A 25,550-nucleotide genomic window follows, 5' to 3' on the forward strand; every position below is an offset into this window, starting at 1 on the left:
ATTCTGGTCACTTTGGGGCTTGTAAAGGGGAGGGACAGAGCAGGTACCTGCTGCCCATCAGGCTCCAGGGACACCCACAAGTCCCATCCTGAGGCCACCAAAGCCACCACAGCCTGGGGACACCAGCCTGCAACAACAAAAATAAAGACAAATAACTCCACATTGGGTTTTCCCCAGAAGGGGCTGTGGGAGGGTGAGCAGGAGGCAAAGCGCTTCCTCCTCCCCAAAACCTCTTCACAGAAGGGCACAAAGCTCATTTTTTTTAATTTTTGCATCCAATACACTCCAAATTATTAAAAAGTGAGAGCCTGGTTGGCCTGGAGAGGAGGGAGGGGGCAGGGGGAGAGCTCTGCACACACTGAGCTCTGCCTCCCCTGTGGATGCTGCCAGGAGCCAACACCACGAGCTCCCCACTCCGTGCCCTCTGGAGCAAGAACAACGTGCTCTCCATGCTCAGATTCCTCCCTAAATCCCTCCACAGGCCGAGGGGGGGGTTCCTCCCCTCCCAGCAGGTGCCCCAGGACCTGCAGACCCTGGGGTGCAGAGCCCAGAGTGGGGATGTGAAGGTGCAAACACGGAGAAGGAAAGGAGGAGGAGTCGCTGGGAGGGAGGAAGGGAGAGCGAAACCAAACCCAAACCCAAACCCAAACCCAATCCCAAACCCAATCCCAGCCATATTGGGCAAAAACCAGACCACAACCACAAGGGTGGCCAGGCTCTCCAGCTGCATCCCACACAGTCCTCCAGACACGTGCCAGCCTGAACTCCCTGCTCCAGGGAAACTCCCTGGGACAGCAGCAGCCACAGCCAGGGCTGCCCCTGGCTCCAGAGGGATCTGCTCCCCATCACTGTCACCATTTCCCCCAGCCCATCCCACTTGGCTCCAGCCCTTCCCGAGACAAACGTGGCCAGTCACAGCACCTGCACCCCAACACACCTTGCTTTCCTGTTCAGTGACAAAACTCTCCTTAGAGGACAAGGTTAACCATGGCTTTACTTCTGAGCTGAGTGATGGATGGGGTGATGACGGGGTGGTGGTGGGTGGGGGGGTGGCTAGCTTTTCTCCTCCCCTTCTTAAAACAAAGAAACAAAGAAAAAAAAAAAAAAAAAAAAAAAAAAAAAAAAAGGAAGGAAAAAAAAAAAAAAAAGAAAAAGCTACAATCTTATAGACTAACCTCAGGAATATCAAAAAAGGAGCCCAATATTTTTTTAAGTAGGTCGCCACAGACCTAGTCGTTTACAGTATAACGAATGCGATTATTTCCTTCATAAATTTTAAATACAAGCAGAATAAAAATCACATTTTTTTCAGGCAACAGTAGCAGTTCAGTAGGTAAGTGGCTTGATCACATTTTTTTTTTTTTGTTTGTTTTGTTTTGTATTAGTAACGCATGCAAGCAGCTTTAGTATTACAGATCCCTTATAGGTGACGAAACGTTTGCTCTCTTTTATAAAGTCCCTCCGTAAGTACCATCCTGTCTTCTGGCGGGGGTTTCGGGCCGGCTGGAGGAGCCCGAGCCTTGCTCGAAAGGCTGGGGAGTGCTTTGGGATTCCGGCGGCAGCGCATCGGCGGCAGCCGCCTCCTGGATGACGGAGCCGGCGCCCTCGGCGTCCTCGCCCGGCTCGAAGGGCTGGCTGGACCCGTTGCTCAGCTCCACGTTCACCGTGTTAGTTCTCAAGGCTACGATGGTCCCCGCCTCGCTCCTCCTCTCGGCGTAGACGCGCTGCTCGAAGACCTGGGCGGCGGCGGGCGGGAATTCGGGCTCCAGGGGGACAGTGTTTGTGGAGGAGCCCATGACGCTGCGGTACATCTCCATGCCCTCGGGCAGCATGGATTTGATCTTGGGCAGCCAGCGCTTGCGGACGCGCCGCGCGTTGGTGCACATGTCGGCCGCGATCACGTTCATCTCGCTCTCCTTAAAGCTCGGGGCGAAGTTCTGGCAGTACACTGCAAAGACAGCGAGGGAACGGGGCTCACGAAAGGGGTTCAGAGCACCTGGGCTCCTCCAAATGGAGATGGGATAAAAGCAGAAGGTACGAGCTCCTGGAGGGCTTATCCCGTTTTTCAAGCGTTCTGCTACATGGTATTTTATATTTATATTTGCTCTTAATTAAGATTAAATAATGGGTCATAGCTGGATTCTGCCCAGGTGGCAGAGGGAGTGGGAATGAAGAAGGGAGACCAAAACCACAGCGGGTGGGGACACAGAAAAGATGCCAGAGCAGCACTCTAAACCCAGAGCACTGCAGGAAATGTCAGAGCTGAGGGGTTGCCCAAAGGATTGTCCCCTCCTGTCCCTCTCCTGGTGCCACCCCAGAGGCACCCAGCAGGAGCTGGGAGCTGCAGGAGCCCTGCAGTCCCTCGTGTGCTGCTCCTCTGCAGGAGCCAAGCACCTGATGTTACAGAGCAGCATCCAAGGAACTGCCACGGTGAATAAATGTCAGCTAAAGCTCCTGCACAGGGTGAAACCCAGGCAGCAGAACCCATCCTATATCCTGGCACATTATTGAACATCTGCCTTCTTATCCCTGTTCCCCAGATCTCCCAGGGAAGCTGGAAGCCCCCTGGATTCAACAATTAGGGAGGAGAAAGATTTCTCTTCCAAATCTTAAAAACTAAATTTAAAAATTTGCTAAGAGTTTTGTTTTCTAGCACAGTAATATTTACACAAAGGTTTACTCCTCAGAATTCAGCCAGGGTGAGAGAACACAGTGATTTCCAAAGCACATGAAGCCCATGGCAAACAGATTTTCTGCACCCCTCAGGGTTTCCTCCAGCCCTCTCCAGCATCTCCTGTCCCAAAACACTCCAGGTCTGCACACCTGACTGGGTGGGAATTGGCTGATGGAGAGCAGATCCCACCCACAGCTTCTCTGGGCAATCCAAAAACAATGCAAACTAAAAGATAAACTGATTTTTCCACAACCCAATTCCACCATTACCACACAACGCAGCAGAACATCCCTCTCCTTACATTTGACTGCATTAAGGACTCTGCTGTCCAAGGGCTTCCTGCTGGGATCACTGGTGGAGGACCTGATTCCAGTTCCACAGCTGTTGGCAAGTGTGTTCCTGTGGGGAAGGAAAAGGGAGAGAGATTCTTGGAGAGGGAGCAGGGCCAGCCCTGCCCTCCTCCCTCCAACCTCTGCTGGAGACACCACTGAGATCTCAAGGTGAGGAATTAGAAATGTGCATGGAGATGGAATGAAGCTTTCAAGCATCATTAAGAAGATGCAGAGGGTGAAGCAGGGGAGGCCCAGGTCAGCCCTGGGGTGAGGGGATGGATGCTCTGGAAGGAGCAGCAGCACACACGTACCGATCGAAGAAGGTGGCCAGGAGACGTCTGAGCAGCACCTTGTGTTTGACACCAGCACACAAATGGCAATTCATCAGCTGCCCCCGGGTGATGTAAACACCTGAGCCTGCAAGGGTGGAGAGGGACAACCCAAAATTAACCCTTGACACGCCCCTGAGCCACCCCCAGCTCCTCCTTGCTGCTGGGAACCTGCTCTGCACCTGCTGCAACAAGGATTTCTGGAAAATCCTGACAGGTCCTTGGGGCTTGGCAAGTCCCAGGCAACAACAACTCCTAATTTTATCTGTACAGACAGGAAGTCTATGGGAATCAAATGAAAGGATTCTTATTTTCTCACCAGTGCACACAGTGCAAGGTTTACACTGTGATTTTACACGTACAGATCAGATTGTTTATTCTTTCTGAAGTGAGAAAACCTCAATCCATTTGGCTTTGTCTTTTTTTTTTTTTTTTTCCCCCAGTGCAAGACTGTAGAACTCAGAGCTGGAAATGAAAGAAAAAGAACCCATCTAGCACAGAAAGAGGTACTTGGGTACAGATCTAACTGCTTCCACCACCTCTTGATACCTCTGGTGAGCAGGGAATTTTCCTCCTAATGCACTTCTTTGAACAGGCTGCCTTTAAGGATGTTTTCTGGAAGAAAAAGGAACCCTCTGCAAAGCAGCTGGACACATCCAGAGGTCTGGCAGTGCTTTACAGCAGGTTTTATATCAAACCTTTTTACTCTGCTCACAGACCAAACCACTCCTGGAGAGCTTATCCTATTTTTCAAGCATTCTGTTACATGAGAAGGTTTTGGTATTTGCTTTTAATTAAGATTAAATAATGGGTCATAGTTGGATCCAGAACACACTCTGTTCTCAAGATATAAAAACATCTGCTGGAGAAGCAATATCTCCTCCTGGATTTCCAGGGAAGATGATTGTCCCTGACCTTCTGGATGAAGCCTCTGCACCTCTCCTGGCACCAGAGGCACCCCCAGGCCACTCACCCAGCCCCAGGGTCCAGCACCACTCTGGATCTGAGCCCTGCCACATCTCACCAGGAATTTTCTTGCATTCTCTTCCATCTAATGAGGTTTTTTTTTGGTTTCTTTTGAGTAACAGCCTCAGTCCCTCCCTCAGATGTGCTGTGGTGACTGCAAACCTTGTTAAAGACCCTTTTTCAGAGAGGGCTGCTCAAATTTGCTGAATCAATTGTGGCATGAAAAACCAGAAACAAAAGGAAAACACTCCCACTTGGAGAGCTGAGGAAAACTTTCACAGCAGGATCAAGCCCCCCCTCTAGGACTGAGACAGGAATTAGGGGGGTTTATTTTGTATTTTAAGAGATAAAGCATCAGAGTGAACACCAGCCACCACTGAGGGGAACTTCACTCTAATAAATGAAAAATAACCAGGCAGCCACTATCAGTTAGTGATATTAATCTACTTTTTTTCCAGATTGAAAAATGTAAATCAAGCAGAGTTGCCTCAAGCCAATTTGCAGCTCTCACTGTGAAAATAACCTGCACCACTTGATGGTTTTAAGAAGTCTCACATTAAATGGAAATGGGTACAAAATGAATATTCCAGATAAAAAATAAATACTTGTGGTTGTACTCTGTGCTTTGCCTTCCATCAAAGTCCCATCCTCCATCAGCTGCAAACCTTTGTGGGCATCTTCTGAAATCCTGACTCCTTCTACAGACTGGGAATGAAATCACTTCACCAAGAGAGAAATGACTGGAAGGGAAGAACTGATTTGGATGGACTGTGCTGCCACACATCCTTTTTGCACCAAGGGCTTTGCAGGGATTAATTCAACCTCCAAACCTGGGGGCAGGTCTGGGATGTCCTGCCCAGTCATCCCCACACAGCCACATCCAAGGGAAAGACCCCCAGCCAGGCCACTGCAAAGGAAAGCTGGGGAGAACTTTTAAAGGCAGAATTATTATATTATGATTATTTCCCCTGGAATTTGACCTGCTCACTCCAGTTAAACACTTTCTGTGCAGTGTTGGGGGTGCCTGGGCTGGCACAGCCAACTGATTTCACTCTTCATCCAGGTCTACACTGTCTAAACAGCACCATTTTCCACCTCACACTGGCCAGAAATCTTTTATAGAGAAAGAGTAAATTCTCCAAATATTGTAAATTCCCCCCAGAATGAGAATAAAGACAGGAGAAAGGATCAAACCCAATTCCTTCTCCTCTTGCTGCAGTGTTTGACCACTTAGTAAATTTACAAAGAAACTTTTACAGGTTTTTCAAAGCTTCTTCACTGACACAAATTCTATCTTCTTTGCTTTGTAAATCTTATCATGTGGTAATTTTTTGGGGGGGTTGTTGGGTTTTTAGATCTGCGATTCTAAACGAAAACACACTCGCTGCAGCCACACCGAGCAGGAAGAACACAAGCTGCAGAATTCAATTAAAATGCTAAATTAATTCAATTGAATAAATCCTGTTAATGACACATTTTTCCATCAGCAAATTAAAGGAACTTTTCAAAAAAAAAAAAAAAAAAAAAGATCGGCGATGAATAATCCAGAAAGACGCACCAAGGGCACACGAAATGCACGATGGAGAACACAACTCCAGAATGGAACCAGCAGCACTCTGAAGGTTTTCTACAGAAAATTACCTGCAACAAGCTCGAGTTTCTCCCCGGGGTCCCCCTCTGAGTAGAGCTTTGGGTGGCAGCGATAGCCAATCTGGCTGATGAGGCTGGCAGGCAGAGCCACCAGGTCGCGGCGGATCAGCACGCACGAGCGGTTCTCCAGAGGGATCTGCTCTGCCTTCTCCTGGGCAACTGCAACATTGGAAAGGGAAAACTGTTAAAATGGCTTTTAGGATAGTTTATTGTGCAGGCAGGATGTTGGTAGAAGGTCAGGTTTTGATTTTTTCATGCAGAAATATTCCCCCTGTCCCCTAGACATGGGGCTGCCCCTCTGCGGCTGTCTCAGGTTCTGCAAGAGGGATTCTTAGAATCTAATTATGCTTTAACTTCTCCTGAGTTAATCATTTGTGGAAATGGACAGCTCTGCACTGCTGGCACTGCTCTGCAAGTGCCCCAAACAGGCAGGAAATTGCCCCAGTTTGATGAGCACCTGCAGCAGTTCCATCATTACTTGATGGTTTTTCCTGCTGAAGTCAAAATCCAGACCCTCCAGACACCTCTGCTCTGAGGAAGGTCACCAGAGCCTCTCCTGAGAGCCCCACCAGTCACCTCCAGCCCACCTCCTCTTCCTCTGCCTTCTGCAGGCCAGATTTTCCTCTCAGTAACAAGAGCAGCCCCCACCAACAAGGCAAAAAATGTTATTAAATGTAGCTTCAATACCAAACCAGCAGATTTTCCCAACTCGCCCCAATGCCCCATCTCCAGAGCCCAGCACTGCCCAGGAACATGGAAAAGCTGGAAATACTGGGCTGGCCTGCCAGCACCTGCAAATCTGGGGATTGTGGGCACACAGAGGATTGGTTTCTAAATCACATTTACAGTCCAAGACCACCAGATTAAAATGACAATTTTGGACAGCAACGAGGGCTGACCATGCACATCAACTCCAGGACATGGTGGGAACAGCTCCAGGGCAGGATCTGCAGCCCAGCTCTACCATGACCCATCTTTCTTCCCCAAAACTGTTGGATAACATAGCAAGTGCCATGTACAAACCCAAACCCAGCTCTGTGCTTGAGTATCTGTGAGCCCTGAGAGAGGCAGAACCCCCAGCAAGGAGCATTTCTGAACTCCAAACACCTCCTGCTCCAGAGGTGCCTTTTCCTGTGATTATCCTGCAGTTCTGGGGGCCACTTTTCCTCTCTGCAGATAAAATAACAAGTTTTGCAGACTTGTTGCTGCAGTAACCCAGGGTGATGGCTCAGGGACAAAGGGAGCAGTGTTCTAAGTAGGACATGCCCGTGATGCTGTGCTGGGCTGTGGCATCCTATGGCAGCCTCTGATCATCCCCACCCTCACAGCTCCCCCTGCCCCTGAGGAGCTCCTGCAGGGATTCTGGAATACCAGAGTGATGGTCCCTGCTCAGGGAGACAGGACCCAACAGCAGCAGAACAACTCACAGGGTGTTTTTAAACTTTTTTGTGCCATCACAGCCACATTATCTGTGTAAAATCTGTGTCACTGCCATTCCCAGCTGGAATATTCCCAAACATTCAGCTCCAAGATCCCACTGGAGATGGGGTCAACTCCCAGTGAGGAGAATCTCAAACACCAGCTCTGTTTGGAGGCTTTCAAAGAGTGCTAAACAAACCATAGCAAATTAAATATTGATATTTTCCAGCTTAAGGAAACCAAAAGCAGAGGGACAGTGAGTATAGAGGAGCCAGCCCTGCTCTGCTGTCCTTCCCTGGTCTTTTAGCTCCACCAGGGCAGCTCCAGGGGAGGAAATGACACCTCAGTCATCTCCCAGAGGCCAAATTTTACTCAGAGGTAAAATTAATACACACCCCCTAGGAGCTGTGTGCATGACCTACACAATCCCACCCCAGCAAAGGGCTCTGCCCAGGTTATTAACATTGAATTTTGAATATTTCATTTTTACTTTAACCAATAACTCAGGTCAAAAGCACCAACAGAATCCATCAGAACCCCAAAACCAGTGGAGCTGTTGAAGGGAAGCAGAATTCTGCATTGATCTGAGATTAGAGACCTCCAGGTATTTCTCTTTTTTTGCATTCATTCTCCCTCCCTGAAGAAATTTGGAAGGATTTGGTATCAAACCTCTTTCCTGAAAGAACAGCAGGTTGAGGACAGTCCTGGCTTCAAGAAATTCTTTGATTCTGAAGACATTTAATTTTCTACACAAGAAGACATGGAGAAGTTTCTATTCCTTCCAGTGAAATCGAATTTTTCATAAACCAAACTAAAATTCATCTAAAAAGACCAAGTACAACTCAATTCACTGCTGGATCTTGGTTAGATCTTCCCTGCTGGCTCATTGTCTATAAATCTCTTATTAAACATGACCATGAACCATTTTGGGGGATTCTGTTTCCCTTCCAGCATTACCACAAAATCACCAACACCAAACAAAAAGAGGTTTGGGGCTTTCAGTAGCACCTCAGCTGAGCAGATAGCAATCAGTTATGTAAAGGAGCAGGACATAAGAGCCACTTTGGTCCCATGTTTCCAAAGAGAGCCACTGTGTTTGGCCTTTCTGCTCCAGAGAACAGGAGAGTATTCCCTTCTAATTAATTTGTATCTTCAGAGGGCAGCAGCTCCTTCCCTTTGAATGCAAGGGCAAACAATGGGAAGTATTGTTAAATACAGATTTGTTCCTGAACAAGGAATGAGCTCCCAGTCAGCAGAGAGGGGCAGGAAATCATTACAGAGAGAGCTGCCAGCCAAACACTGGAATATTTTATTTCTTTGGATATAAGCTTTTATCCCAAACTTAGCTGGATGCTGCAGGTGGTGCAGGATGGGAAATACTCATTTTCCTGGATTTTTTTTGGCTGAAGAAACAGCCTCAAACTAACTCAATGGTCCTTATTCCTAAAACTGTCCCCTCCAGAGGTCCCTTACAGCACCTTAGTGCTGAGCCCATGATGGTGTGGTGACATTGGGATTTCTGCCTGTCCCACCTGAGGCATTTGGGGCCAGATTTGCTGGGGCTGGGCTGCTCAGGTGAGTGCCTGGGAATAGCTGGACACACACCTGGCCCCAGCACTCAGTGATCTCCTCAATCCTGACAATCCAAACAGCAGGGCTTCAAAATGAGCTGTGAACCCCCAACTCCCACCAGTCTGGGCTCTCCAAACTGCACATAAACATCAAGGCTCTCCTGTGGGCAAGAAACAAACTGTCTCTGGTTTAGGAATGGGATTTGGAGATACAGAAAGATCAGAGTGATGGAGCCTCACCCAAAAATTGGTGTTTACAGAGAAGCAACCACACATCTCAAGCCTTGAAGAAAAGGTTTGAAAACCCATCTCCACCTGCTCTCCCCTGCTCCCTACACAGCCAGAAATCTCTTTTCAAACAGCAATACTTTAACATTTCTCTCCCATCTCCTATTTTCCACTGGCAATGGGACCACCCCAAAAATATCTTCCCTCCACAGCCTCTGCATCACCCAGCATCTGCAGCAGATGTAAACCTGCAGCAGAGGACACACGTAAGCACCATGGGATGGATCCATCACAGAGTCCCAAAGGGGAGAGTTTACATTTCCCAAATAGTACATTTATACCAACGTGCTGCAATGTAGCCATTTGATTTGTGACCTATTTATACAGGGAGGTAATCTGGAATTAGTATAGGAAAAATATTACTGGTTTATAAATACCCCTATCTTGCCTTCTCCTCAGATCTCAGCCAGGAGTGAAACATCTGCCAGCCTAAAATTAAACATCTGTGGTTCAGAGTGAGGAAAACGGGGCTGGAAGTTTAATGCCAAAAAAGGCCAGAGGCTGAGTGCCCCCAGTGTGGGGCTCAGCACACAGCCTCTCAGGCTGGAAAAGACCTCCAAGAGCATCAAATCTGTGAGCAATCCTCACCTTGGATTAAAGACACACAGCCTGGCTTTCAGCACTTCCCAGGGGTTGGAATCTCTCTGCAAAAAGACAACCAGCAGCTCCACCAGCTTCATTTCCTAAAAACCCACCAGCTCTCTGCTGCTGAGCATCCTCCCTGAGCACAGCCTGGCCACCCCAGGTGGGTGGCACCTTGCAGGATGATGTCCCTGTCCCTGCAGTCCCAGCCAGCTGCACTCAGCTCTGTCACAGCCATGACTGACGTCGCTGCAGCCTGGGCTGCACTGGCTGCAGCATTTGGGATTCTGGGCTGTTCCCTGCCCTCTTTCCTTACTGTCAGGAATCAGAGGCCAGCAGAGAAAACTATTCTCTCAGCTAATTACCACAACTATTCTATAATGGCTATTTTAGATGAATTTTTAATGAAGTGTGCTCTTGTCAGTTCAGGATTTCATAACTTTCCAAGTCCAGTTTTTACATCCCAGCCATTTGCTGCATAAAGATTTTTCCCTTTTCCCTGCAAACGGGTGCAGCAGGAGCAGGGGAGGAGGATGGACCCTCGCATAACTTCAGTGGTGCCTGTCAAAATTAAATTAACTGCATCTGCTCAGCAGAGAGCTGACTGACAAGAACGTGGCTCAGTGCAGAAAAGCGCCGAGCATCTGCAAGTCCTGCTGAATCCCACTTCAGCTCAGGCCCACGACGCTGTAATTAACAGGGATAAAAATACTTTGCTTTTGTTTAATATTTTTTTTCTGGAGTTGTGCATTCCTCAGATCAGATGCTGGAAACCTCATTAAGTCTTGCTCGTGTCCTCCAGGCCCACATGTTCTCCACAACCAGACCTAGTTAAGGAGTGAGGAGCCATTTTACCGCAGTGCTGCCAGCCTGGGGGGAAACTGAGGCAGCTTTTCCACCCCCCCTCTGGCAGCTCTGTCTGCCAACACCTCATTCTGAGCCTCCTGTTTAACCCTGGCCTCATCCTGCTGCTCCTTTTGCAGGTCCAACGCTCGCCTGGTCCCTGGCACCAGTGTCACCACTGCAGGTGGCACCAGATTCTTCTCCCAGGTTTCCTCCAAGGGGAAACTGCATCAGGCTGTGCCAGAGAAGGTTCAGGTTGGACATCAGGAGGAATTTCTCAATGGAAAAGGTGTTCAGGCATTGGAAAGAGCTACCCAGGGAGTGCTGGAGGTGCCCAAGGAATGACTGGATGTGGGACTCAGTGCTCCTGGTCAAAGTTTGATCTTGGAGGCTTTTTCCAAACTTAAGGATCCTATGATTTGGAGACGAGGCTCTGATCCAACTATGGAGATTCAGAATGGATCTGACTACAAAAGGGGTGAAGAAAATAAATTAAAAAACCCTCAGCCTTGGGGCAAGAAGAGGGTTGGTGACTCCTCCAAGGGTGGTGGGTGATGCTGAAGGCAGGTGAAGAGCTCCAGCCACCAGAGTCCCACCACACCCTCACCAGCACCACTTCAGATGGGGAAAAAGGCAGAGAAAAAGAAGGGGAAAAAAAAAACTCCATCAACCCTCTCTGAAATTCAGAGCTTCGCCCGCTCTGCTCCTCTTTGGCTTTGTTTTTGTTTTCACAAATAGGGCTCTTGGAAACCTTGGCAATGCCTATTTTAAAGGGCTCCCCCCTCCCCCAGGCCTTTGTGAGGCTGTGGAGATCTCCATGCCAGGAGCAGGATTAGCTGCCTTCTCTCTTCCATCTTACAGTTTCATTATTCTGCACCTTTTGAGAGGGTACAGTTTATCCTGAGTAATTAAAACACAGTTAGCTCTGCAAGCCCAAACCATAATGGAACAGCTTAGGTTTTACTTTTTGTAATCTCTTTTTTTGCATGCTCTCTTTTCCAGGAAGACTGATACCTCTAGCTGACTTATTTCAAACAGGAAACTCCCTTGAAAGGTGCAGGTGAGGAAGAAGAATTTCCAGCAGAAATGTGGGATATTTAGAGCTTTACAACCTGCCTCTTCTCTGCATGGCCTCAGCATCACCACCTGGTTCTCCCTACAGAAAACAAGCAGGAAAACTTGGCTGTGGGATGCTCAGCTCTGGCAAAAAGGGCTGCAGCACCTCCAGTGCCACCTGAGAAAGCTGCTTGGATTTTCACCTTTCCAACTGGGATGGCTCCTGCCTGACAAGGATTAGGGACAGGCTCAGAGCTGCTGCCTGCACCATCCTGGGGCTGGTCCTGTCCTTTCCTTCTGAACTGGTTTTGTTCTGTTTCTGCAGGAACTGGCCCTGTGACAGGGATGGAAAACACAGTCCAAGGGCATCATCCCACTGCTCTGAGAATAACACTGAGGGCAAACCCACACTACTCACCACAGGCTCTACAGAGGGGAAAGGCAAAATAAACCCAAAACAAGAGGGTGACAGCACAGTTCCTGCTCAGTCTGACTAACAGCAGCCATGGAGGAGACCCTGACCCTGTCCCATCCCTGATCCCACTCCTCTCCTGCCCCATCCCAACCACTGGCACCTGAAGCAGAGCAGGGAGAGCAGCTCAGGCCTTTGAGGTTCATTTCTTGGAACTGCTTGTCCCCTTTTCCTAGTAAATATTTCAAATATTAAAACAGCAACTTTGCTATGTTTTCCCCCTTTTTCATATGGCTTGGTGGAAAAAAGCCTGGAAAATGCTACTTATCTACTCACTGTTTGACAGGGAAATGTGCCACGAGGATGCTGAGCTGTTCTGGGATGGGATGGGATGGGACAGTGAGTGGAGGTGAGCCCATTCTCAGTACTAAAAAACCCTGGCTTTATGTAACAAAAATTGCCCTATTTGCCAAATCTTGTTCCTAGGTAAAGACTAAAATCAAATGGCTTTGAGGAAAGCTCATCAATGAACCAAAGTTAAAATATTTGCAACATTAGTGCAGCAGCTCCAGGAGGCAGAACAGGGGAAGCAGCTCCCAGAGAGGGGATGCTGCATGCAGCCAGAGGGAAGATGTCCCTCCCTGGGGAGCTCCTGAGGATCAAAGCTGCTGCCACAAACACCTGCAGCTCCCATGGGGAGGCCACTGCAAGGCTGAGCTTCCATGTGGGACACTGCCAGCTCCATCTGTGGGGGTGCTGGGAGCTGCTTCCACACGGGATGCACACAGGACAGCACTCAGGGGGCATCTCCCCTCTGGAACTGAGCCCTGGGTCTGCACCCACCTGTCCTGGCTCCTCAGCAGAGTCTGAGCCCTGCAAGGTGCCCAGGGAAAGGGGCTGTGTGTCCAAGGAAGTGGGAGGGAAAGGATCTCTGGTGTCCCTGTGCCCACCTTGGGGCAGCAGCAGCAGCTCCCAGGCAAGCACCACCAAAGTGAAGCTGTCTCCTCTGTCTGAGGCCCATCAGGGAATTTGTACATCCCAAATTCTGGAAGGGCAGGAGAGGGATTTTACTTAGTTCTGGGCACTGTGTTTCTAATAGGGTAATAAAAGAACATCAAGCCCCCAAACTGCTTTTCCTTTTCTGACAGTGATGTGTGGGACAAGGCTGGCAAAGGAGAAAGGGGCACTTCAGGCAGTGGGGAGAAAAGTCCTGCAGGTATTCCTGATTAAGTTCTATAAAAATCATTTAGTTCATGTTCTTCTCTCTTCCTCCAAATATCACGGCTTCACCACTTTTTTGAGAACTTTTACTCTAAAAAGCCAAGACAGAAGACAACTCCCCAAGTGACCACCTCGCCCTGGGCCAAAGGGCTGGTGCTGCCAGGGATGACCCAAGGCAGGTGAGCTCAGCCACCACCTGGGGATGGATGTCACCCCACAGGGCTCATGCAACACCAAGCTCCTTGGTGAAGCTGCCAGCAAAGGGCTGAGCTGATGGATCATGATCACCATCCCTGGTGGGCGATACAGAGGGATGGCACGGGGGGACCTGGCAACCAACACCACACCAACAACGAAACCCCAACCAACACCCCAAAACCACCCACAATGGCTGAATGAGACCCCTAAGAGGGAGCAGCACACCCAAGCAGAGAGACACCCATTACCAGAATACCCTCCCGACGACTTGATGTACATCTGCCCGTACTGCTCCTCCACCATGGTGTCGTACGCTTCATCATCCTCCTCATCCTCCTCGTTGTGGTAGGAGGTGGGGCTGTCGGTGGTGGGGATGCTGCTGGCGCCGGGGCTGGTGCGCTCTCCCTGCGGGTACTGCACCTGCTGCACGCCGGGCAGCAGCGTGGCCAGCCCGGGCACGCCGTAGTAGGAGACGCGCGACAGCTTCAGGGGCGCCGCGCCGGAGCCGCCGGCGCCGCCCGGCCCGTCCCGCGGCCCCGGCTCCAGCGGCCGCTTCCCGGGCAGCGCCGGCAGCGCCTGCAGCTCCAGGTTCTCGTGCTTGACCCGCGTCAGCAGCGGGATGGGCATGGAGGGCGACATGACGTAAGGAGCGGAGGCCGACTGCAGCTGGTTGCAGGGGCTCTGAGGCTCCGAGCTGGGGTCTTCGATCATGGTGGTCTGAGAGTCACAGTGCGGGGAGCTGACCTTGAACATCAAGTCCGTGCCTTTCTCCACGATGTGCTGGATCTGCAGGAAGCCCGCCGTGTACATCACCACCAGCTGCTCGCTGGCTGCCATGGTCAGCTTGCCCGTGTAGCAGAAGGACAGGATCTGCTGGAAGCAAGCAGGGGGGACGGTCCCCGGCAGCTCAAAGGCGTTTTTGCTGTTCCCGCTGAACAAGTCTCGGAAGTAGAGGCTGCTGGCGGCCAGCACTGCCCGGTGAGCCTTGAAGGCTTGGCCCTTCACCACGATGGAGACATCGCAGTACAGCCCCAGCAGCCGCTGCTCGTTCAGGCAGCCCAGAACGGTGTTCCCGAAGTTGGGAATCTCTATGTGCAACATCTGCGACATGGCTCAGGGTCGGCTGGAGCTCCTCAGACATTCAATGCAGGAATATCCAAAGTAGGGCACATCTGAAAAACGGAGAAGGCAGGGGAGAGAGGAACAAGGTTTTTAGACAGTTCAGCAGGGCGGGCAGGAGCACAGGAACCCACCTCACCCGACATCAAAGGCTCCGAGCCGAGCTCTGAGAGCCAACACGGAAAAGCGATCGCTCGTAAAAATTACTTATCGATGGTTTCGAGAGGCATTGGTGGATGGCAAGGGATATTCCAAAAATGCAAGTACTTCCCTTCAAGTTGTGGTCTGTTTAAATAAGCACCACTGATTTATTCCCCCGGGGGTTTTTACTTTATGCAGGAAAATCTGAACGATAATGGGAGAGAACAGTAAAGCAAACGAAAGGCAGTCAGACAGATCTCGGTAGCATTATATAAGAAACACAACAACCAGCAGCTATGTTGAAACTACAGAAAAGATATTTATAAAACAATGTGCCATTCTGCCCGAAATAAATACAGGATTCTGCCGGAGCGAGAGCTCCCAGGAAAAAGCACTTTGAAAAGCAATCTTCCCATTTGCACCAGAAAGAGGGAGCATTTCAACAGTTAAACCCCTTCTCAACAGATTTATCCTCCAACAAAACGAGGCTTATCTCCAAATTAAGCCAGATATTTGAGCCCCAATAAAACAAACCAACGTGCCTGCCGCAGCGAGCCGCCTACCAAGTTGTCTTCTGCTTTTCCTCCCCCAGATCCCGGCGGGGCAGGGGGAGCCCCAGCCCAGCCCCCGGGGCAGGAGGAGCCCCCAGCCCTGTGCCCCCCAGCCAGGACCCTGCGAGCCACCCCAGCCTGGAGGCTCCAGCTTTGCATCCCTCTCTCCAGGGCCAGCTGTACCTTTTTGGCCACGGGCAGAATTCCTGCTTCCACCTCCCAAAAAAAACCCAGAGGCAGGCGTTGGAAGGGAGCTGAGCAAAAGCAGGAGCAGGTAGCGCTGGTGCAGGCTGAGCGCTGAAACTCCAGCAGAGCAAATCACTGCGGATTCACCGAGCCCAGACCCCCCCTGCTCCCTCCCCAAAGAGTCCAGGAGATTTAAAATCCTGTCTGCCTTTAATACTACTGAAGAAAAACTACGTTTAACTAATACTGAAAGCTCAGAAGAACGATTTTTTTTTTTTCCAAAAAGGAAAAAAAAAATTAGAAGTTTATCTGAGAAAGATTAAAAAAAAAAAAATCTCTGGAAAGAAAATAATAACCCACAAAGAGCTGCTCTGTTCCCATTGCCGAGGGGAAAAAAAAAAAAGAAGAAGAAAAAAAAAAGTCCTATCTGCAAGGCCACGGGGTAACAGGAAGAAAAGGGAACACACTCGGAGCCAATTTAATTGTATCTGCATGGTTAAAAAAAAAAAAAAATTCTTCCAAGCGAGGAAGTTCGCGGTGCCTTCGCCTGGCCGGGAGCGAACGTACCTTGAGCAGCTCCTGCTGCCGAGGGGCTCCTGTCCCCCCAGTGCTCAGGGGAGGGGGGAAATAAAATATAGTATCAAGCCCTGGGTTTGTATCTGCTGGAGCTCAAGCTTTTACCAAGTCAAATCTCCCCGGCAGCGCACAGCATCTAAATGAATAGGCCGGATGCAGATTAACATTCAGGCTGCTCTCTGCAATGAATAGAGCCCTTTGATTAGGGACCTGAAGTAAATGCCAGTTTCAAACCGAAGCTTTAAAAACAGAGAAATATCAGTGCCAGAGGAATGCTCTCAGTGTTGGTACAAGACAGACTTTTGATGAGTCACTGCAATGCAAACAAAGATGGCAGAAATACTGTACTGTATGCTGATGAAATGCTTAGTGGTGCCACGGCAACTGAGACAGGTTTTAAATTTATAGTGCAGTTTTGCATATGAATTACGCTGTAAACTGCCTCCCCTGCCATCTAGTACATCCAGAGTGTCAAAGCATTTAAACTATTCCAAACAGTCTGCAGAGCTGGCACTGCTGCTGGTTAACTCCTGCGGCCAGGGGAAGGCACCGAGCTGGGGGTGGTGAGCATGCCCTGCATCCCCTCAGCATCCTCCTGTACCCCCAGCATCCCCTGCATCCCTTCAGCATCCCCCCAGCATCCTCCTGTACCCCCAACATCCCCTGTATCCCCCCAGTATCCCCCCAGCATCCTCCTGTACCCCCAGCATCCCCTGTATCCCCCCAGTATCCCCTGTATCCCCCCAGCATCCTCCTGTACCCCCAGCATCCCCTGCATCCCCCCAGTATCCCCTGTTTCCCCCCAGCATCCCCTTCATCCCCCCAGCACCCTCCTGTACCCCCAGCATCTCCTGTATCCCCTCAGCACCTCTTGCATCCCCTCAGCATCCTCCTGTACCCCCAGCATCCCCTGTATCCCCTGAGCATCCTCCTGTACCCCCAGCACCCCCTGCATCCCCTGTATCCCCTCAGCATCTTCTCCATCCCCTCAGCATCCTCCTGTACCCCCAGCACTCCCTGCATACCCCCCAGCATCCTCCTGTACCCCCAGCACCCCCTGCATACCCCCCAGCATCCCATCCCATCCCCTGTATCCTCCTGCATGCCCGAGCATCCTGCTGCATCCTGAGCATCCTCCTGCATCAGCCCTGCATGCCCTCAACATTCTCCTGCATCACCCCCACACGTGCCCTGCATCCTCCTGCATCCCTCCTGCATCCTCAGCATGTCCCCTGCATGCACCCCAACATCCCCTGCATCCCCCCCAGCACCCTCTGCATCCCCCCAACATCCCCTGCATCCCCCCCAGCACCCTCTGCATCCCCCCAACATCCCCTGCATCCCCCCCAGCACCCTCTGCATCCCCCAACACCCCCTGCATCCCCCCCAGCACCCTCTGCATCCCCCCAACATCCCCTGCATCCCCCCCAGCACCCTCTGCATCCCCCCAACATCCCCTGCATCCCCCCAAGCACCCTCTGCATCCCCCCAACATCCCCTGCATCCCCCCCAGCATCCTCCTGCCTGATCCAGCATCCTCCCACCCGGCCCAGCATCCCACCCCAAGAGCTCCCCAAAAGCACAGCTTTGGGAATGCCCAAATCTGCCCAAAATAAAGGTGCTCCTTGGGCAGCCACAGTCCTGCTTCCTTCCCCCCCAGATCCCCCCCATCCCCCAATACAAGAAAGCCTTTCAAATGCAGGAAAAATGTTTACCCCTTGGGGAAAGCTTCTTTCAGTCTGTGGCTGAATCCACTAAAAGCAAATCCATTTGCTTAAGTAATGAAATCCCAGTCACATTGTCTCCTGGATTCAGATTTTAAATTACCTTCGCATTTATTGAGCATGTTTGGTGCTTTTTTCTGGGAAAGAGGGTGGGGCCTCCCATTGCTGATTTCTCCCTTGCCCAGAGCGTTTTTTCCTTGTGCCATTGGTCTCGGATTTGGTTCAATTGCTGCACTGGGAGGGTCACACACAGTTAAAATTCCAGGGATGAGAGGTGAGGCCATCCCCAGAGCAGGATAACTGCAGGGAGCACATGGCTGGTGATGCTCCAGCCTGACCCTTCCCTCCTGATCCTGCTCACAGCTCCACTTCCACATCCAAAGGGATGTTTGGTGCATTAAGTTCAAGCCCAGGGTAGGGAAGTGCTGTGCTCCAGCAAAACCCTGTGCCAGGACTGCCCTGAATCCCTCAGCACCTGCAGCCTCACAGATCCATGCTGCTCCCACACCAGGGCTCCCTGCCTTGGGAATGCTTAATTTTAATTTAAACCCCTCAGCAGGTCACTGGGGTCTCTGCCTGGTGCTGGTGAGGGGGAACCAAGGTGACATCCCATGAGGAGATCAGAGATGACACCACAACAACCAAGCCTGAGAGCCCAAAACCTCTCCCAACCACAACATCATCCATCTCTGCTGGAGAAAGGATGGAACCTGCCCTGGCAAACAAAGATCCACTCTGGATCTGTGAAACTTATTGAGAAAAACCCAAATTAAAGAAAAAAAACATCACTGCTCAGGCACCTAAGGAAACCTCATCCATGGTGATGGGTAGAACATGGGTGGAGAAGGATTTCCTCCTCTTTTCTCCCAGGAAGGGCTCCCTCCAAACTGGAGACACCAGGATGGACCTCCTTGGACCCAGCAGGATGTGTGGCACCAGCCAAGGGCAGCTCAGTAGCACAGAACAAGCCAAACTTAAAATAAATATCAATTATTAATATTACTTGGAATTTGATCTAGAAACAAACAGGCATGTCAGGAGCAACTCCTGTCTCACCCTAAAAACACCAAACTGTGCTGGTTTAGGGTATGTCTAAGCCAGAGAAAATAAACAAAAATACCCCAGCATCCCAAATATTTGGCAAATCTCAGATAAAATCTTCCAGGAGAGTTTGAACCAAGATGTTCCACACAATTGGTCCCTCCCAAATGCAGGTTTCAGTTTAGAAAGAGAATCAAGGAACACGAGCAAAGCCACACAAGGAAGCTGCAAAATCCCAAATAACCCAAATAAACCATCAGCCAGGACTGCTGGAATTTTTTCCTTTCTCCCTCTACCTTTTCCTTTTTATGACCAGAATATATAAAACAAACCTCCCAAAACCCAGTCCAAAACCACCAACAACCCCAAACCATGAAGAAACAAAATAAAACAGTCTTGAAAGCACAGGAGAACCTGCTCACCACCAAACCTCACATTCCCTAAAATCAACAAAAAACTACTGTGATTAGACAGCAAATGTAATAAAGCTTGATAATTCATAAAATTTAAAATTCCCTTATTAAATGTGATCATTTTTTGTTTTAAATAGAGCACCAAGTGCCTTCTGAAGGGTTTGAAATGGCTTCAGCCCATCTGACACAGGAAGATGTGCTGCAGGAGAAATGACCTTTGCAATTACAGATGTAAGCTGCACTTTTCCAATCTCATCTCCCAAGCTGAGCTGTGTCCCAAGGTGAAGGAGGAGCCCCCAGCATGATCATCACACCCAAAATAAATCCAGTCCCCTTTGGGCTGGAGTGTCCTACAGGTGACACATCAACTGGACATCTCCAAATGGGAAAACCTGGATAAAACTGGATTAAAACCAGACAAACATCCCCACCTTGATCATTTTACATATGTGGACATCCAAGCAAAATATAATTTTGTTTTCTGGTGGCTGTCTCTTTTTCCAGCTCGTGGATACAGGAGGATAATTTGTACATCTCTGTCTGATTTTTGTACAGTCATGGCCTTTGTCACAAGATGTTCATAAAAAATGCAGCCGTTATTTGAGACAACTTCCAGGAGAGTTTGGGAATTCTCAGTTTCTGCATTCATCTACTTTGGGGGGGAAAGAAAAAAGCAGGTTTGCTCTTTTCCATTCTCTGCTCTGAGGCCTGAAAGGTCAGGGCAAGGCAACAGCAACAAAGGGAAAAAAGCATCGACCTAGAATAAGATGCTGCCATCAGAGCTCCCCCAGGAGTAATCAGAAATAATTAGATAATGTATTTAAATTGTCTTTTTTTCTTAGCCAAACAACAGAGAGATTCCCCCCCAAATATCCCCCAAGTCCTCCAGCTCCCCAGGAAGGTGAGCTGGGCAGCAGCTGGGACAGGGACAAAGGGACAGGGACCCTCCAGGGGTGGGAGACAAAGCAGCCAAAAGATTTCACCCCCCCCAGGCAAAGCCCCTGGAAAGAAAAGAGCTGAAAAGTCCTGCCCTTGAAGGCCCCAAAAGGTCAAAGGAAATTTCCCTTTCTTCTGTAAATGAGGAGAGAGGGGGAGAGAATCCCAGCCTTGGATTTGAGGCTGGCAGGGGGATGTCACCCAACTGGGCAGAGGGTCCCCAAAGCCACCCCCAGGCACAGGGGTGGCACCTGCCCTGTTCTCACTGCAGGGTTTGGGGGTTATTTCCCCATTTTTTTTATTGCAAATGAAATGTATAAACTCAGGGGAAAATATTCAACAGCTCACTGCAAACTCAGTGACCAAGAATCATCCTCTGAGCCCGGAGATGCTGTAATGCCTCAAATAAAATAAAGAGTTAAATAAAATAGAGCTAAGTAAACTAAAGAGTTACATAAAATGAATAGCTAAATAAAGCCAAATAAAATGCACTTCAGGTCTAGGCTGAGCATATTCCCCCCACCCCTGCATCACAGGCTGTGCCAGGGAGCCAAGAAGCCAAAATGCAAAAAAAAAAAAAAAATCTTTGCACCCCCACCCCAAAAACTGAGCATCCCTTCCCCGAGATGAGAAAACCCAGGAGAGGAAATGAGAGGGATTGGGGCACAGGTTTGGATTCCTGCACAGTGTTTGGCAGGGGGAAGAAAACAAGGTTAAGTTCAGTAATCAAATGGCAGTGAGCCTCCTCTCCTGCAGCACTGGTATCTGCAGCCCCAAAGTATTTATTTTTGAAATGCTGCAAGTGGCAAGCGGAGCGGACGGACCCTATTTTTAGTGTAGCAGCCAGTGGCAATGGGTGAAAGAAGATTATTTCTGCCTTATTAAGAGCAGAAAGTGAATTTGCAAATATTACTCAGGAAGACACGGGCAGCCCACACGCAGCAGACATGCAGCACGGAGCCACCAAGAATCCTCCGAGTTCACACAGAAAGTACAGACCTGAGTCTGGGGCAGGGAATGGGGGGGAAAGGTGGAAAAGTGAGTTGAAATCATGATGGTGCAGCTCAGGAGGTGTGGGCAGCCCGGGGATGGGGTGCTGGGTGCTCAGTTTGGGATGTTGGCACTGCCTTGGGGTCTGTCTGAAGATCCTGGCACGGTCACAGGGACCCCAGCACAGCCCTGGGGGTCTCTGCCCAAGGACCCTGGCACGGGACTGGCACTGCTTTTTGGGGACCCCAGCACAGCCCTGGGGGTCTCCCCCCAATCCCTGGCACAGCCCCGAGGGGTCTCTCCCTAATGCCCCTGCACAGTTCCAAGGGGTCTCTTTATAGGGACCCTGGCACAGTCCCAAGGACCCCAAACACAGTTCCAAGGGGTTTCACCCCAATTCCTGGCACTGCCCCGAGGGTCTCTCCTGTCCCCCAGCACTGCCTCGAGGGTCTTTTTGTGGGGACCCTGGCACAGTCCCAAAGACCCCAGCCCAGTCCCAGGGGTCTCTCCCTGTCCCCCTGCACCAGGGGTCCCTTTATAGAGACCTCAGCACAGTCCCAAAGATCCCAGCACTACCCCAAGGGTCTGTCCCCAATCCCTGGCACAGTCCCGGGGGTCTCTCCTGCCCCCAGCCCAGCCCGGGCGTCTCTCCTGTCCCCAGCCAGCCCCGGGGGTCTCTCCTGTCCCTAACCAGCCCCGGGGGTCTCTCCTGTCCCCAGCCAGCCCCGGGGGTCTCTCCTGTCCCTAACCAGCCCCGGGAGTCTCTCCTGTCCCCAGCCCAGTCCCGGGGGTCTCTCCTGTCCCCAGCCCAGCCCGGGGGTCTCTCCTGTCCCCAGCCCAGTCCCGGGGGTCTCTCCTGTCCCCAGCCCAGCCCGGGGGTCTCTCCTGTCCCCAGCCAGTCCCGGGGGTCTCTCCTATCCCCAGCCCAGCCCCGGGGGTCTCTCCTGTCCCCAGCCAGCCCCGGGGGTCTCTCCTGTCCCCAGCCCAGCCCCGGGGGTCTCTCCTGTCCCCAGCCAGTCCCGGGGGTCTCTCCTGTCCCCAGCCCAGCCCGGGGGTCTCTCCTGCCCCCAGCCCGGGCTCTGTCCTGCTGCAAGGTGAGTCACCGGCAGCCCGGGTGCACCGCGGCTCCTCGAGGTCACCCACCCGGCAGCTCCAAAAAGTGCCGTCATTCAGCGTGTTATTGCCATTAGTATTTAATTAGAGTTTTTTTTTCCTTCTTCCCCCCTTCCCTAACACTGATCTTAAGAGCTCTCAAAGCAAGGAGAAGCAAAAAATAGAAAATGCAACATTTTAATTTTTTTTTTTTCCAGACTGCTGCAAGGGGAAGGGAGAAGAGAGAGACATGGCTAGAAAATACAATTACTCTGCAGAACGGAGTATTTTGCCATCTAATAAAAACTCAAGACCCCGAGTAAGTTACTGCCAGAGGAAAGCACAGAGCACCCCATCACCCTGCCTGCAGCATCCCATCACAAGCACTAATTCCCATCCGTAACACATCAAAAAAGACAAGTGCCATGCTGAATCCTATTCTCCTCACTCCTAGTACACAACAGCAGAGCTAGCAATATATAACATGCATGACTCAGTCCTAGCACCGTGCCACTACGGAACAGAAAGCTTTAAAATAAAGTAAATATCTTAAAAGGTCAATTAAAAAAAGCTTACAAAACATCAGACGCTGCTTCTCGCTAGAGCTCATTACCTAGTATGGTGGAGCTGCCTGTGTGTTTTTTTTTCTTGTGCAAGTTAGTCTGTGAGTCAGCATTAACACACATGAGAACATCAGGAATACTGCCTAGTTCTGATGCAATGGAGGTTGTAAAAAAAAAAAAAAAAGAAAAAAAAAAAGAAGAAGAAGAAATCGCACTCGGTTTGGACAGGAGCCTGTAATTCAATTGCCTTTACTTTTCAATTACTGCATAGCCTACCCTGACCAACCTGCAGAGGGGAAGGAAACTTTGCTTACATCTCTGTCTTAAAATTAATGACTTTTACTTTTGGCTACAGCTTATTCTCCCTGCTTAAAAAAAAAAAAAAAAGACATAATATAATTAACCCTTCAAGGGCAGCTGAGCCCATGCAGTAATTGGGATCATCAGGTTTTTGTAGGAATTTCAGGGCTGCCAAAAAGTTCTGGTGAAGGGAGACATTTATACATTAAACTTTTAATACTCTATAAAGCAAAGCTACAATTGCATCTGAGCTTGATCCTTAATGGAAATAGAAGCTTGCAGACAAGGGAAGTTAGAGACTGCAGAAATTTAACTCTGCACTTCTGGATCCAGACAGGCAAATATGAGACTGCACAGGAGGCTCTTCAGAAAAGAGGGGCTTGCTCATTCAGCAAAAAAACTGAGAAACCTAAAATTGGTGACATGAGGTGGCCACCCCAGCCTGACACCCACTTTGCCCAGGCAGATGGAGGCAAAGCTGAAAATCTGCATTTTTTATATATTGCATTTACTGCCTGTACTCCTGCAAAGAATTCCCTGTCTCCCCTTTTCCTGGGGGGAAAACCCCTCCAGACTGAGCCCTGCTCCCAGGATTATTGAGTACAGGAGCCTCAGCACTGACTTCTCATTTCTGCCTCCTCTCCTCCTGCAGCAAAACCTTTCACTGGGGGCAAAAAATTGTGCCCAAAGCTTCAGAATGTGACTATTTCTGTATCACACCCTAAAACACCCCCAGACAACACTGCAGCCCAGAATGTTGTATTATATATATATACTGCTGATGACTATATACATGAAATATTATAATACAGATGATGTATGATCAATATATTATTTTTATATATATATATTATATGCTGAACTACATTCATCAACACCTGACAGGTTCTGAGCTGCTGGGAACACCCTGCTGAAGCCCAACACAGAAATTCCTTAAAACTGGGATTTTTTTAATCTCTGCAGCAGAGAAGGGTCAAAGGTTGGAGTGGGAAAGTCTCCCCAGTGCTCACGACCTGAGCTGCTCCCACACCAACAAACACTGACCAACCCTCAAAAATATAAAACATAAATAGGTCATCTAATTCATATGGATTCACAATCCAGTGGAACACAAGAAATGCCAAACCCCAGTTCAGTTTGCTGATTATTTTCATGAGTAGACACAAACACTGCAAAACTCTTTCTTTTTTTCCAAGAATAAATACTTATTAATGCTGATTAACCAACACAGAACCCCCTAATATTAGAGATCAATCAATTCTGCAGCCCCTCCTGCAGGCAAGGGTCTGTCTCAAACCAGTATGAGCCTGGTGGGGTTATTTTTTTCTTAAGCATGTGGGATACTTGAATACAGATGAATTGAGTTTTAAAGGAAAAAACCCAAGCAGCAACTTCTGGGCCAAGTTCTTGTGTGCCAAACTTTTCAACTGCCACAGCACAGCTCGACAGTGTTTCAAAAGAATTTAAGCACTGTTTTGAATACTGCTGACAATCTTCCTCATCAAAATTTGTAATTTAAATACCTCAAATCTGAAAAGCACGCTCCCTGGGGCATGCTCCATTCTCCCTCCCCAAGCCCCATTTGGAATAAAATCCCTTGTTTTCCATGTCTGCCTGGGTTTTTCCCCCCCTCCTGCAGCCCCCCAGCATCTGCTGCATCCTGCAGGGATCCCAGTGCTGGAGATTCTGTGTGCACCCCAAAACACAACCACCTTCCTCTTTTGGAGCTCTTGAGGCTGATTTAGAGATAAAACCAGACAGTGGTTTAGAGATAAAATCACTGATTTAGAGCTAAGTCCAGTGAGTGATTTAGGGCTAAAACCAGTCACTGATTTAGAATTAAAATCAGTGACTGATTTAAAGCAAAAACCAGTTAGTGATTTAGGGCTAAAATCAGTTTAGGGATTTAGGGCTAAAATTAATTAGTGATTTAGGGCCAAAACCAATTACTGATTTGGGGTTAAAACGAGTAACTGATTTAAAGCAAAAACCAGTTAGTGATTTAGGGCTAAAACCCATTACTGATTTGGGTTAAAACCAGTAACTGATTTAAAGCTGAAATCAGTTGCTGATTTAGAATTAAAATCAAGTACTGATTCAGGGCTAAAACCAGTTAGTGATTTAGGGCTAAAACCAGCTGCTGGTTTAGAATTAAAACCAGTCACTGACTTAGGGCTAAAACCGGCTGCTGATTTAGAATTAAAACCAGATACTGATTTAGGGTTAAAACCAGTTAGTGATTTAGGGCTAAAACCGACTGCTGGTTTAGAATTAAAACCAGTCACAGATTTAAAGCTAAAACCAGCAATCCAGACTAAACCCATGCTGCGCTGACTCCTACACCCAGAAGGGGTTAATCCGAGGAGCCCCATCCCAT

The 25,550-nt window shown here is 49.4% G+C and overlaps 1 protein-coding gene across 2 annotated transcripts in view; it reads right to left on the bottom strand.

Annotated features, from left to right (window-relative positions):
* Nucleotides 1–1,190: 1,190 nt before the first annotated feature.
* The window catches only part of NACC2 (NACC family member 2), a 48,737-nt gene continuing 24,377 nt past the window's right edge, over nucleotides 1,191–25,550 (bottom strand). The window contains exons 1-6 of one of the 2 annotated variants that reach the window (XM_079323875.1): nucleotides 22,887–22,952; nucleotides 13,790–14,713; nucleotides 5,943–6,110; nucleotides 3,318–3,423; nucleotides 2,976–3,073; nucleotides 1,191–1,948 (exon numbers count right to left, since the gene is read on the bottom strand). In XM_079323875.1, coding sequence (XP_079180001.1) covers nucleotides 1,449–1,948; nucleotides 2,976–3,073; nucleotides 3,318–3,423; nucleotides 5,943–6,110; nucleotides 13,790–14,651 — 1,734 coding nt within the window. In that variant the 5' untranslated portion in view covers nucleotides 14,652–14,713; nucleotides 22,887–22,952 and the 3' untranslated portion in view covers nucleotides 1,191–1,448. Of the gene's footprint in view, nucleotides 1,949–2,975; nucleotides 3,074–3,317; nucleotides 3,424–5,942; nucleotides 6,111–13,789; nucleotides 14,714–22,886; nucleotides 22,953–25,550 lie in introns of those variants that run through there. The other variant, XM_079323874.1, reaches the window with a different exon arrangement.

This window comes from Erithacus rubecula, assembly GCF_903797595.1.
Source record: "Erithacus rubecula genome assembly, chromosome: 21".
Classification (NCBI taxonomy): Eukaryota; Metazoa; Chordata; class Aves; order Passeriformes; family Muscicapidae; genus Erithacus; species Erithacus rubecula.